Here is a 14,059-nt window from a genome sequence, read left to right on the forward strand (position 1 = left end):
ATAGCAGCTCTACCTGAAGATAACTACCGGAATCACGGACATAGCGGATACAGTTCAGCAAGATCACTACAAGGAGCCTGCAAGCCATCATTATTACCAACAAAGGTAGCAACCTGCCACATTCATTTATTCTGAAATACGACGTTCCTGGCATTTCATATAGCAGGACCTTTATCCACATTGCGGTTATTTTTTAGTGTCTGGTAACTTGCACACTTCCTTTTGGGTAACATAAGGTCGCAGGGTACGGAGGATTCTTTTACTCAGTGCAGGTATAACTTTATTCAGTATCTCTATAGACCACGATACAAAAGGGTGGAATTGTATCATTACCTGCTGAGAGTTCTTTAAGGTTAGAAGCGCTACTGGTTCTTCTATATATAGAGATAAAATACTGACCAAATAAATACTTAATGTGTGCACGTGGCCAAGATTTTCTCTGTCTTTGTCAGCGTTTTTAAATACTTTAAAAGAACGCCATATGTATGTTTCAAGCATTTTTCATACTATTTTTTATGATTTTCAGTGACTTATTTTTTCACAAGAGTTTTTTTCCTGGCAACTTTCATCCCGTATATACCGTATATAAAAACCACGGAATAAATGTTATACCTTACCATATGGCTTATTTTGTAAAATGCCACTTACTCCAAAGGCTCCACAAAAATATGCAAAGCGGGACCATTTGGTCACAACTTTTTTGGGTCGAATAAGGCTGCCGTCACGCTAGCAGTATTTGGTCAGTATTTTACATCAGTATTTGTAGCCAAAACCAGGAGTGGAACAATTAGAGGAAAAGTATAATAGAAACATATGCACCACTTCTGCATTTATCACCCACTCCTGGTTTTGGCTTGCAAATACTGATGTAAAATACTGACCAATTACTGATAGTTTGACGGCAGCCTAAAACAAAAACAAAAAAACCTGAAGAAAAATATCAAATACATGCCAGGAAAAAAAGAAAACAGTGCTTTTTAACAATGGCAGCACCGTGGCTCAGTGGTTAGCACTGGTGCTTTGCAGCACTGTGGTCCTTCAAATCCCACCAAGGACAAGATCTGCAAGGAGTTTGTATGTTCTCCCCGGTTTCCTCCCACACTCCAAAGACATGCTGATAGGAATCTAGCTTCTGAGCCCCATTGGGGACAGTGATGATGATGTCTGTAAACTGCTGTGGAATTATATAAGTGAGTAAATAAATAATCATCTTAGTATATGGCAATTTTTCATCATCTGATTTTGGATTCCTATCTCATGTGATGTGTATAAACCCGACAGAAAAGTTCACGCAATGGTTAACTAATTTTTCAGCTTTGGGATTACAGGGAACGCGGCGTTCTATAACTTTGCTGGAAGGTATTTTCTTTATTAAAGTGGAAAAACTGCTTTCTGCAAGACATTCTTAAGCCCCTCGTGTGGTATAGCATCGAAACCTAACTTATCCTTTAAAAATGTAGAAACCTGATACAAGCAGACATACCAGATTTTATCTGAGTGGGATGTCAGAATATTTGCATCTTTATTAGGCCGGTTTCACACGTCAGTGGCTCCAGTACGTGAGGTGACAGTTTCCTCATGTACCAGAGACACTGACTCACGGAGACACATTAAAATCAATGCATCTGTGCAGATGTCATTGATTTTTTGCGGACCGTGTCTCCGTGTGCCAAACACGGAGACATATCAGTGTTCGTGGGAGCGCACGTATTACACGGACCCATTAAAGTCAATGGGTCCGTGTAAAACACGTACCGCACACGGACGTTGTCCGTGTGCAGTCCGTGTGCCGTGCAGGAGACAGCACTCCAGTAAGCGCTGTCCCCCCCACATGGTGCTGAAGCCGCGATTCATATCTTCTGTGCGGCAGCGTTTGCTGTAAAGAAGATATGAATAATCCATTTTTTTGTGGTTTTTCGTGTATAAAATAAAGGTCCACCCCCTGTGCGCCCCCCCGCTGTTCTGAAAATACTCACCCAGCTCCCTCATTGGCTGTCGCTGCTTCCTGTCCTGGCTGCACCTTCTACTGTATGCGGTCACATGGGGCCGCCGATTACAGTCATGAATATGCGGCTCCACCTCCCATAGGGGTGGAGCCGCATATTCACTACTGTAAATGCCGGCCGTAAAGCAGAGCACAGCGGTGACGTCACCGCTCTGCTTTACGGCCGGCACTTACACAGGATGCAGGAGGAGTGCAGGGAAGCTGACGCCAGGGGACGCGACAGGCACCGGAATGTGAGTATGTGTTTTGTTTTTTTTACATTTACAATGGTAACCAGGGTAAACATCGGGTTACTAAGCGCGGCCCTGCGCTTAGTAACCCGATGTTTACCCTGGTTACCCGGGGACTTCGGCATCGTTGGTCGCTGGAGAGCTGTCTGTGTGACAGCTCTCCAGCGACCACACAGCGACGCTGCAGCGATCGGCATCGTTGTCTATATCGCTGCAGCGTCGCTAAATGTGACGGTACCTTTTAGGTATCCTGGTGGATCAACTGTATCTTGGTGGTAGTTAATTAATGTAGTTTGTGGGTCAGCCCTATCCTGGTTGTAGGTAAGGCTTCTTTCACACTAGCGTCGGAATCTCCCCGTCGCAATGCGTCGGGTAGAGATTCCGACGCTAGCGTTTGCTGCATTGCACAATGGAGGCAGCGGATGCATTTTTCCGGCGCATCCGCTGCCCCATTGTAAGGTGCGGGGAGGTGGGGGCAGAGTTCCGGCCGCGCATGCGCGGTCGAAAAAAGCGGTCCGTCGGGAGAAAAAAACGTTACATGTAGGCTTTTTTTCTCCCGACGGTCCGCCAAAGCACGACGCATTCGTCGCAAGACGGATGCGAAGTGTGCAAATCCGTCGCAAATGCGTCGTCAATAGAAGTGTATGGGGAAAAAACGCATCCTGCAAGCACTTTTGCAGGATGCGTTTTTTCTGCAAAACGACGCATTGTGACGGATTTTAAAAAACGCTAGTGTGAAAGTAGCCTAAGAAATGTCCTTTGAAGATCATCTCTATCCTGGCATTGAGGGATAAATGTCCCTTGTGGATCAACCATGTGGTTAGTGACAAATTGAATTGGCTTCTTAGCAGCTTAAAGCAAGTTCTTATTTTATCAGTTTGTTCAATTAATAGCGCATTTATAAGTTGTTAAGATGCGTATTGATAATTGACAACCAATTTGGCTGAATGTCCTGTTTCTTGCTGACACAAGATAGAAAATTACAATTTTTAAATATTACAGTAACACCAAATCTGCTCTGACATATATATTGTAAGAATTTCTAAAGTAAGCCAGCAGATGGCACCAATACGTTATAGACTCATAGTAATGGAGAAAAGGGTATTCTGAGTATCTTTTTTGGATGTGTTTTAATTGTGTTTTTTAAGTGTCTGTTTTTTCAGCCTTCAGTGATTTTTACTCCTTTCTTTTTGTAGAATACCTACTGTGTTTGCTCCCAGGCTTTCTAGGAAAGTTCCCACGATCTATGAACAGCCAGCAGAGGGCGCCTCACCGCAAATGCAGGTAAATATAGGTCATTGACCTACTTTACCTTCATTCCCTGGGGTTTTGCAGCGAGGAGTAGCATTGCATTAGCAGAACTCCTGGCTGCAAAATATTTTAACCCCTTCAGAAGGATTTACATCGTTGGACTTTACAGATCTGCGGAAGGTATGTATATTGTTGGTTTATTATGTTTTTTTGGTTACAGAACGAGGGTCTTCAGTGATTGGATTGGGCGTTAAATAAAATATTACAACAACCTTTGTTTTTATTTCATTAAAATAATTTTTAATAATGTGTGTGTGTTTTTTTTAACCCTTTACTAGTATTGGATTAATAATGGATAGGTGTCATAATTGACGCCTCTCCATTATTAATTAGGCTTAATGTCACCTTACAATAGCAAGGTGGCATTAACCCTTCATTACCCCATATCCCACCGCTACACGGGAATGGGAAGAGAGTGGCCAAGTGCCAGAATAGGCGCATCTTCCAGATGTGCCTTTTCTGGGGTGGCTGGGGGCAGGTATTTTTAGGCAGGGGGGGGCCAATAACCATGGACCCTCTCCAGGCTATTAATATCTGCCCTCAGTCACTGGCTTTACTACTCTGGCGGAGAAAATTGCGCGGGAGCCCACGCCAATTTTTTCCGCCATTTAACCCTTAAATATAATAGCTAGAACGGCCAAATTTTGCATATACACACTACTAACATTAGTAGTGTGGAATATGCAAAAAAAATGGTGATATGAGAAGGTTTACTGTATGTAAACCATGTCTCATATCATGTCGGGTTTAGGAAGGAGAAAGCAAAAGCCGGTAATTGAATTACCAGCTTTAAAGCTCTCTCACGCTGCATTAAATATAAATATATATATATATATATATATAGGTGTCTCCCTGACATATATATATATATGTATATATACCTATTCTATGTGTATATATCTACTCTCATCTAACCTGTCAGTGTGATTTTACTGTACTCAGCGCTGAATTGCTGGCTTTTCTAAGGACACTGGTGCGTAAAAATCGGACAGCACTCGCATGGTGCGAGTGCTGTGCGGTTTTTTTCTCGCACCCATTGACTTGCATTGGCGAGTCTCGTCCGAGAATCTCAGCAATACGCAGCATGCTGCGATTTTTTTCTCAGCCGACACAGATTTTTCTCAGTCCGATTTCGGCTGGGAAAAAAATCGCTAATGGAATGTCACCTATTGAAAAACATTGGTCCGAGTGCAATCCAATTTTTTTATCGGATTGCACTCGTCCGTTTTTCTCACAAGTGGAGATGAGCCCTTACAGTACCCACAAAAGCTATGTATGAGATTTCAGAAATCTCTCACACACACATTGTTTTTGTTTTTTTTTCCTGACTGATTTGGAAAACTGAAACTGCTGCACATCACTTCTTTCAACGTAGCAAAAAATCATGTTTTAATGCGTTTTTTGTGCCAAAACCTTAATGAAGTTGCGTCATCTTTTTTTGGAGGGGGGGAGGGGGGGGTGTTCAAAACTTTATCAGCATGCACAAGAAACAATAAAAACGCAACAAATAGCAAAAAATAAGCAAGAACTCAGCAAAACCTGCTTTTTTGAAGTTGCTTCTTTACTGCCAAGATCAGCAAAAATGCAGCGTGTGAACATTCTTAGTTGTCAATTTATTAATCAGTTTCTATTAGTAATAACAGAGGAATATCCAAAAGCTGAATTCTAAAATAAAGAAGATCTAAAACTGTGGCATCATGAAGAGTATATGTATTTACTGAAACAGACATGATTAAAGAGATGAGTCCTCGTCTTCTTTAAACCATATACATGGTATATGTGTATATATGGTATATGGTCATAAATAACTGCGTCCAGTTAGTTTAACCTTTCTCAGACCTCACTGAAGGCTAAACAAACTGCATTGGGCTGGGGAAAGATTTTTCAAAATATGGGTAGATGTATTTTTTTTTTTACCAATTATCTGTCTAACTTTAGATTGTGGTTGACATAGTACGTCTACCGCAATTGGCCAGTAGCTGGCGTTGTCGTGTTGAAAAATGACTTATGGGACAGTTTAGAGAAATGGCCGTAATATTGGTTCTGTGATCAAATCAATGTTAAACCGAGCTGTTGGTGTACCTTGAATGAAGACTGGATGGGGTCCGGCTACCACACATTATGCTACCCCACTATCTCTTTAAGAATGAAGTTCCTGTGCCTCAAGCATGCTGCCAGGAAACATGATCAGCAAGCAGCAGAAAAGGAGGTTACAGCACAGCTAGGAGTGGTGAATAAGTCGGTGCCCCTGCATGGTTGAGGATGGGAAGCCACGCAGGGACACAGGCAGTGGTGTTACAATAATCTTAAGAAGAGGCTTCCTTCTCAGTCGACAGCCATGCAGTCCAATTTTATGCAGTCTGAGGACTGACAGGCTGACCTCCACCCCTTTAACCTCTGCAGCAATGCTGGCAGCACCCATAAATCTATTTTGAAAAGATAGCCTCTGGATATGACGCTGACCACATGCACTCAACTTCCTTGGTTGACCATGGCGAAGCCAGTTCTGAGTGGAACCTGTCTTATTAAACCGCTGTATGGTCTTGGCCACTGTGCTGCTGCTCAGTGTCAGTGCGTTGGTAACCTTCTTATAGCCTAGGCCATCTTTACGTAGAGAAACAAATCTTTTGTTCAGATCCTCAGACAGTTCTTTGCCATGAGGTGGCATATTGTATTTCCAGTGACCAGTGTGAGAAGGATAACACCAAATTTTACACGCCTGCTCCCCATTCACACCTGAGACCTTGTAGCACTAATGAGTCACATGAGACAGGGGAGGGAAAATGGCTTATTAACCCCTTCCCGACCCATGACGCCACGTAGGTGTCATGAAAGTCGGTGCCAATCCGACCCATGACGCCTATGTGGCATCATGGAAAGATCGCGTCCCTGCAGATCGGGTGAAAGGGTTAACTCCCATTTCACCCGATCTGCAGGGACTGGGGGAGTGGTAGTTTAGCCCAGGGGGGGTGGCTTCACCCCCTTGTGGCTACGATCGCTCTGATTGGCTGTTGAAAGTGAAACTGCCAATCAGAGCGATTTGTAATATTTCACCTATTATAACGGGTGAAATATTACAATCCAGCCATGGCCGATGCTGCAATATCATCGGCCATGGCTGGAAACATTAATGTGCCCCCACCCCACCGATCGCCCCCCCAGCCCCCCGATCTGTCCGGTACACTGCTCCGGCTCCCCTCTGTCCTGTGCTCCGCTCCCCCCCGTGCTCTTGTCCGCTCCCCCCGTGCTTCAATCACCCCCCCGTGCTCCAATCACCCCCCCTGCACTCCGATCCACCCCCCTCCGTGCTCCGTTCCACCCCCCCGAGCTCCGTTCCACCCCCCATGCTCCGTTCCACCCCCCCGTTCTCCGTTCCACCCCTCCCGCGCTCCGATTCACCCCCCCATGCTCCGATCCCCCCCCCCCCGTGTTCCCCCCCCACCCCATCATACTTACCGATCCTGCCGGGGTCCGTCCGTCTTCTCCCCGGGTGCCGCCATCTTCCAAAATGGCGGGCGCATGCGCAGTGCGCCCGCCGAATCTGCCGGCCGGCAGATTCGTTCCAAAGTGCATTTTGATCACTGAGATATAATCTATCACAGTGATCAAAATAAAAAAATAATAAATGACCCCCCCCCCTTTGTCACCCCCATAGGTAGGGACAATAAAAAAATAAAGAATTTTTTTTTTGCCACTAATGTTAGAATAGGGTTAGGGGTAGGGGTAGGGTTAGGGCTAGGGTTAGGGGTAGGGTTAGGGGTAGGGTTTCGGTATGTGCACACGTATTCTGGTCCTCTGCGGATTTTTCCGCTGCCGATTTGATAAATCCGTAGTGCTAAACCGCTGCGGATTTATGGCGGATTTACCGCGTTTTTTCTGCGCATTTCACTGCGGTTTTACAACTGCGATTTTCTATTTGAGCAGTTGTAAAACCGCTGCGGAATCCGCACAAAGAAGTGACATGCTGCGGAATGTAAACCGCTGCGTTTCCGTGCAGTTTTTCCGCAGCATGTGTACAGCGATTTTTGTTTCCCATATGTTTACATTGAACTGTAAACTCATGGGAAACTGCTGCGGATCCGCAGCGTTTTCCGCAGCGTGTGCACATACCTATAGAATTAGGCCATGTGCACACGGTGCGGATTTGGCTGCGGATCCGCAGTGGATTGACCGCTGCGGATTCGCAGCAGTGTTCCATCAGGTGTACAGTACCATGTAAACATATGGAAACCAAATCCGCTGTGCCCATGGTGCGGAAAATACCGCGCGGAAACGCTGCGTTGTATTTTCCGCAGCATGTCAATTCTTTGTGCGGATTCCGCAGCGTTTTACACCTGTTCCTCAATAGGAATCCGCAGGTGAAATCCGCACAAAAAACACTGGAAATCCGCGGTAAATCCGCAGGTAAAACGCAGTGCCTTTTACCCGCGGATTTTTCAAAAATGATGCTGAAAAATCTCACGAATCCGCAACGTGGGCACATAGCCTTAGGGTTAGGGTTGGAATTAGGGTTGTGGTTAGGGGTGTGTTGTTGTTAGGGTTGTGATTAGGGTTATGGCTACAGTTGAGATTAGGGATAGGGGTGTGGGGGGGTTAGTGTTGGAGGTAGAATTGAGGGGTTACCACTGTTTAGGCACATCAGGGGTCTCCAAACGCAACATGGCGCCACCATTGATTCCAGCCAATCTCGTATTCAAAAAGTCAAATGGTGCTCCCTCACTTCCGAGCCCCGACGTGTGCCCAAACAGTGGTTTACCTCCACATATGGGGTACCAGCATACTCAGGATAAACTGCGCAACAATTACTGGGGTCCAATTTCTCCTGTTACCCTTGTGAAAATAAAAAAATGCTTGCTAAAACATCATTTTTGAGGAAAGAAAAATGATTTTTTATTTTCACGGCTCTACGTTGCAAACGTCTGTGAAGCACTTGGGGGTTCAAAGTGCTCACCACATATCTAGATAAGTTCCTTGGGGGGTCTAGTTTCTAAAATGGGGTCACTTGTGGGGGGTTTCTACTGTTTAGGCACATCAGGGGCTCTGCAAACGCAACGTGGCGCCCACAGAGCATTCCATCAAAGTCTGCATTTCAAAACGTCACTACTTCACTTCCGAGCCCCGGCATGTGCCCAAACAGTGGTTTACCCCCACATATGGGGTATCAGCGTACTCAGGAGAAACTGGACAACAACTTTTGGGGTAAAATTTCTCCTGATACCCTTGGGAAAATAAAAAATTGCAGGCTAAAAGATCATTTTTGAGAAAACAATTTTTTTTTTTTATTTTCATGGCTCTGCGTTATAAACTTCTGTGAAGCACTTGGGGGTTCAAAGTCCTCACCACACATCTAGATTAGTTCCTTTGGTGGACTAGTTTCCAAAATGGGGTCATTTCTGGGGGATCTCCAATGTTTAGGCACACAGGGGCTCTCCAAACGTGACATGGTGTCCGCTAATGATTGGAGCTAATTTTCCATTTAAAAAGCCAAATGGCGTGCCTTCCCTTCCGAGCCCTGCTGTGCGCCCAAACAGTGGTTTACCCCCACATATGAGGTATCGGCGTACTCGGGAGAAATTGCCCAACAAATTTTATGATCCATTTTATCCTATTGCCCATGTGATAATGAAAAAATTGAGGCGAAAAGAATTTTTTTGTGAAAAAAAAGTACTTTTTCATTTTTACAGATCAATTTGTGAAGCACCTGAGGGTTTAAAGTGCTCACTAGGCATCTAAATAAGTTCCTTGGGGGGTCTAGTTTCCAAAATGGGGTCACTTGTGGGGGAGCGCCAATGTTTAGGCACACAGGAGCTTTCCAAACACGACATGGTGTCCGCTAACGATGGAGATAATTTTTCATTCAAAAAGTCAAATGGCGCTCCTTCCCTTCCGAGCCTTACCATGTGCCCAAACAGTGGTTTACCCCCACATATGAGGTATCAGTGTACTCAGGAGAAATTGCCCAACAAATTTTAGGATCCATTTTATCCTGTTGCCCATGTGAAAATGAAAAAATTGAGGCTAAAAGAATTTTTTTGTGAAAAAAAAGTACTTTTTCATTTTTACGGATCAATTTGTGAAGCACCTGGGGGTTCAAAGTGCTCAGTATGCATCTAGATAAGTTCCCCGGGGCGTCTAGTTTCCAAAATGGGGTCACTTGTGGGGGAGCTCCAATTTTTAGGCACACGGGGGCTCTCCAAACGTGACATGGTGTCCGCTAAAGAGTGGAGCCAATTTTTGATTCAAAAAGTCAAATGGCGCTCCTTCCCTTCCAAGCCCTGCCGTGCGCCCAAACAGTGGTTTACCCCCACATATGAGGTATCAGCGTACTCAGGACAAATTGGACAACAACTTACTTGGTTCAGTTTCTCCTTTTACCATTGGGAAAATAAAAAAATTGTTGCTAAAAGATAATTTTTGTGACTAAAAAGTTAAATGTTCATTTTTTCCTTCCATGTTGCTTCAGCTGCTGTGAAGCACCTGAAGGGTTAATAAACTTCTGGAATGTGGTTTTGAGTACCTTGAGGGGTGCAGCTTTTAGAATGGTGTCACTTTTGGGTATTTTCAGCCATATAGACCCCTCAAACTGACTTCAAATGTGAGGTGGTCCCTAAAAAAATGGTTTTGTAAATTTCGTTGTAAAAATGAGAAATCGCTGGTCAAATTTTAACCCTTATAACTTCCTAGCAAAAAAAAATTTTGTTTCCAAAATTGTGCTGATGTAAAGTAAACATGTGGGAAATGTTATTTATTAACTATTTTGTGTCACATAACTCTCTGGTTTAACAGAATAAAAATTCAAAATGTGAAAATTGCGAAATTTTCAAAATTTTCGCCAAATTTCCGTTTTTATCACAAATAAACGCAGAATTTATTGACCTAAATTTACCACTAACATGAAGCCCAATATGTCACGAAAAAACAATCTCAGAACCGCTAGGATCCGTTGAAGCGTTCCTGAGTTATTACCTCATAAAGGGACACTGGTCAGAATTGCAAAAAACGGCAAGGTCTTTAAGGTCAAAATAGGCTGGGTCATGAAGGGGTTAATGATAATAATAATAATCTTTATTTTTATATAGCGCTAACATATTCCGCAGCGCTTTACAGTTTGCACACATTATCATCACTGTCACCGATGGGGCTCACAATCTAAATTCCCTATCAGTATGTCTTTGGAATGTGGGAGGAAACCGGAGTACCCGGAGGAAACACACGCAAACACGGGGAGAACATACAAACTCCTTGCAGATGTTGTCCAAGGTTCCAAGGTGAGATTTGAACCCAGGTCTGCAAAGCTGCAGTGCTAACCACTGAGCCACCATGCTTCATTTCCTTCACCCAATGTATATTTGGGGCCCGACATATAAAATCTTGGCTGTAAAATAAGCATGGATGGTGAAGGTTAAGACAACCAGACCATTCTTAAGTCCATCATACATATTGGCTGAACTTGTAGATATAGTTTTAATGTGTAGAGGGTCCCCTAACAGATAATGTTGGATGAGATAAGGATCCAGTATATCTGATTTCATACTTCCAGTCCTTTTGATCTCTAGAGATAAGCTGTCGCCAAAGATGTCTACCAGGGGCTCTCTCAAATTTCTATCTAAGGCTACTTTCACACTTGCGTTGTGTGACGTACGTCGCAATGCGTCGTTTTGGAGAAAAAACGCATCCTGCAAAGTTGCCCACAGGATGCGTTTTTTCTACATAGACTTGCATTAGCGACGCATTGCGACGTACGGCCACACATCGCATCCATCATGCGATGGATGCGTCATGTTTTGGCGGACAGTCAGCACAAAAAAAGTTACATGTAACTTTTTTTGTGCATCGCGTCCGCCATTTTCGACCGCGTATGCGCGTCCGGAACTCCGCCCACTCCTCCCCGTTCATCAAACTGGGCAGCGGATGTGTTGGAAAACTGCATCCGCTGCCCACGTTGTGCTAAATTTAGCACAACATGCGTCAGTACGTCGGGCCGATGGTTTGCAGCGGCCCCGTACCGACACAAGTGTGAAAGTAGCCTAAGGCTAGTTTCACACTAGCGTTTCCCTGATGTGCAGCGGGCTGCGGACTTGCTCTGTGAAGCCCCGCCCTCAGCCGCACCTCTGCTTGTAGCTCCGCCTACATCTGCATGCGGCCCGCATGCGGCCTGCGTACCTATATTTAACATTAGGTACGCAGGTCGTGCGGCTGTATGCGGATGGTGCCGCATGCGTAGTTTGTTAAATATAGGTACGCAGGCCGCATGCGGGCCGCATGCAGATGTAGGCGGAGCTACAAGCGGAGGTGTGGCTGAGGGCGGGGCTTCACGGAGGAAGTCCGCAGCCCTCCGCACATCAGGGAAACGCTAGTGTGAAACTAGCCTAACAAGGCCAAATAGGAGAGTTTTATTTTAGGATGAATACAAGAGATAAATAGACAAAAGTATCTGTTGGCGTAAATAGCTACCGTAACTCAGACCAATTTTGTAATCTCTAAATCATGTCTGATTGGTCAGAGATCTGCCTGTGTCAATGTAGCTTTAGACAGAAGTAAATATATCAATGTTTTCTATAACATATTAGTTGCATTATGAGCATGGTATATCAAGTTAAGAGACTACTGGGCACTTAGGGGGTGTACTCATTTTTTTTGCCAGCGGTTTACACATTAATGGCTGTATGTTGAGTTATTTAGAGGGCACACCAAATTTGCACAGTTATACAAGATGTACACTGACTACTTTACATTATATGAGTGGCACATCTTCAGTGTTGTCCCATGAAAATATATAATGATAATGTGAGGGGTATACTCACTCTTGTGAGATACTGTAAATGTAAGTGCCAGCAACTGAGTCCCCCGCAGGCTTTGCTTACTTCTTGGACAGACCAAGACAGGACATTTCTGTATCTGACCTGAGTCACAATGGCCTCTTTCACACTTCCGTCTTTTACAATCAGTCACAATTCGTTAGAGTGTTGAAAAGACGGATCCTGTGCTGATAGTGAAAAACTGATGCACTGGATCCGGTTTTTTTTGACTGATCAGTCGAAGCAGGTGCTGCCTGAATTTTTAGGAACAAAATTCGAGAAATGGAGAGAGATCGAGAGAGAGAGATTTTTCCCTTCTGGATTCCGTCTTTTGACACACAGTGACAGATCCTGCGTCCATAGGCTTCCATTATAGCCTACGACGGACAGTGCAGGATTTGTCGCTGCGCGATTTTCCAACTTACACAAAAAAAAGTTTCTATGTGCGTTGTCTCCGCCCAATGGACACAGATTTTACCACGGATCCGTCATACAACGGATGAAACAGAAGGCCATCCCTCACTCAACCATAGTATTAGAGCACGCCGGAGATGCTCTATTAGCACTCAAGCATGATCCGATAACACTTTATCTGAGCACACTCGCTTATCATGTGACTTTTTGGCATGGACATGTCAGCACTGCAGCCAGTCACTGTCTGCAGCAATTGTGTCGGTGTCAAAATGTCATCAGTAGAGGCCAGGAAAGAGATACACATGGAGGACCAGGAAGCGGCAGAGGATGGGCATTATCGAGTTTGATATGATATCATTTTATGCTTTTGTTTAATATATTCAATAAACTGGAAAACCCACCTACATCTAAGCGAAATACATGATCTGATATGAAGGTGAGGTAGCCCCATTATACAGACATCGCAGCATGAAATGGCGGTAGATCAGGAAAACTCATAATAGCTTAGCGAATAATTACAAACCTTTACTTTTTGTTTTCTTTTTAAGGTATTCTTCAGCAGAAGTGCGAAAAAATGTCACACTTCATAGCACTGGGTTCTTACATCAGCGAAGCCTCAGTACACCCACGTCATCTGCCCTCCAGCTAGTAAGTATCGCCGTTATAATTCCCGTACTATGTATGATTGACAGTCTGACAGGTTTACATACAATAGGTGACTTAATAAATAGAACTTTTACACCAAGCCAATCAGTAAATGACAATTACATGAAATGTATCCTTCTGGCAAAATCTGCCTATATAGAAATCCATAACTGCCAATGTTTAGTCATAGCGGGGGGCTCAGCAGCTTAAGGACCATTTCCGATTGCTAGTAATCATAGGTAATAATGAAGAGGAAGAGTGAAGAAAAAGGAAAAACAATAGATAATATAATCTGAATCATGTCGGAAGTACGGAAAAAACAAAGGGAACAATGCAGATCACATAAAAAGATCAATAGATAGTACAAAACAGCTAAATAATAATAATAGTTCAAATGAAATAGTAATACCATGCCTGGGTCTGCCCGCGTGACTTTACTTGTCAGTGTTTGATGGTCTCTAACTCAATTCTGGGTATATAGACTGCATCCTATTTTATATTCTACCACAGTGCTGTATTGTGCTGGGCACCTGCGATCCCCTGTATGGTCTCTTCTCCTCATAGATCTCATGTGTGGTATATATGCCCCGACCTTTGTTACCAGCTCTTGTGGTTATCTTAGAAGTGCCCCTGTTGTTATATATATTTGCGCACAA

The 14,059-nt window shown here is 44.0% G+C and overlaps 1 protein-coding gene across 3 annotated transcripts in view; it reads left to right on the forward strand.

Annotated features, from left to right (window-relative positions):
• Nucleotides 1-14,059, forward strand: part of DOCK8 (dedicator of cytokinesis 8) — a 255,214-nt gene that overhangs the window by 33,882 nt on the left and 207,273 nt on the right. For all 3 annotated transcript variants that reach the window (XM_069763842.1, XM_069763822.1, XM_069763832.1), the window contains exon 2: nucleotides 13,307-13,406. In XM_069763842.1, coding sequence (XP_069619943.1) covers nucleotides 13,307-13,406 — 100 coding nt within the window. The remainder of the gene's footprint in view (nucleotides 1-13,306; nucleotides 13,407-14,059) is intronic.

The sequence above is a fragment of the Ranitomeya imitator genome, chromosome 1, assembly GCF_032444005.1.
Source record: "Ranitomeya imitator isolate aRanImi1 chromosome 1, aRanImi1.pri, whole genome shotgun sequence".
NCBI lineage: Eukaryota > Metazoa > Chordata > Amphibia > Anura > Dendrobatidae > Ranitomeya > Ranitomeya imitator.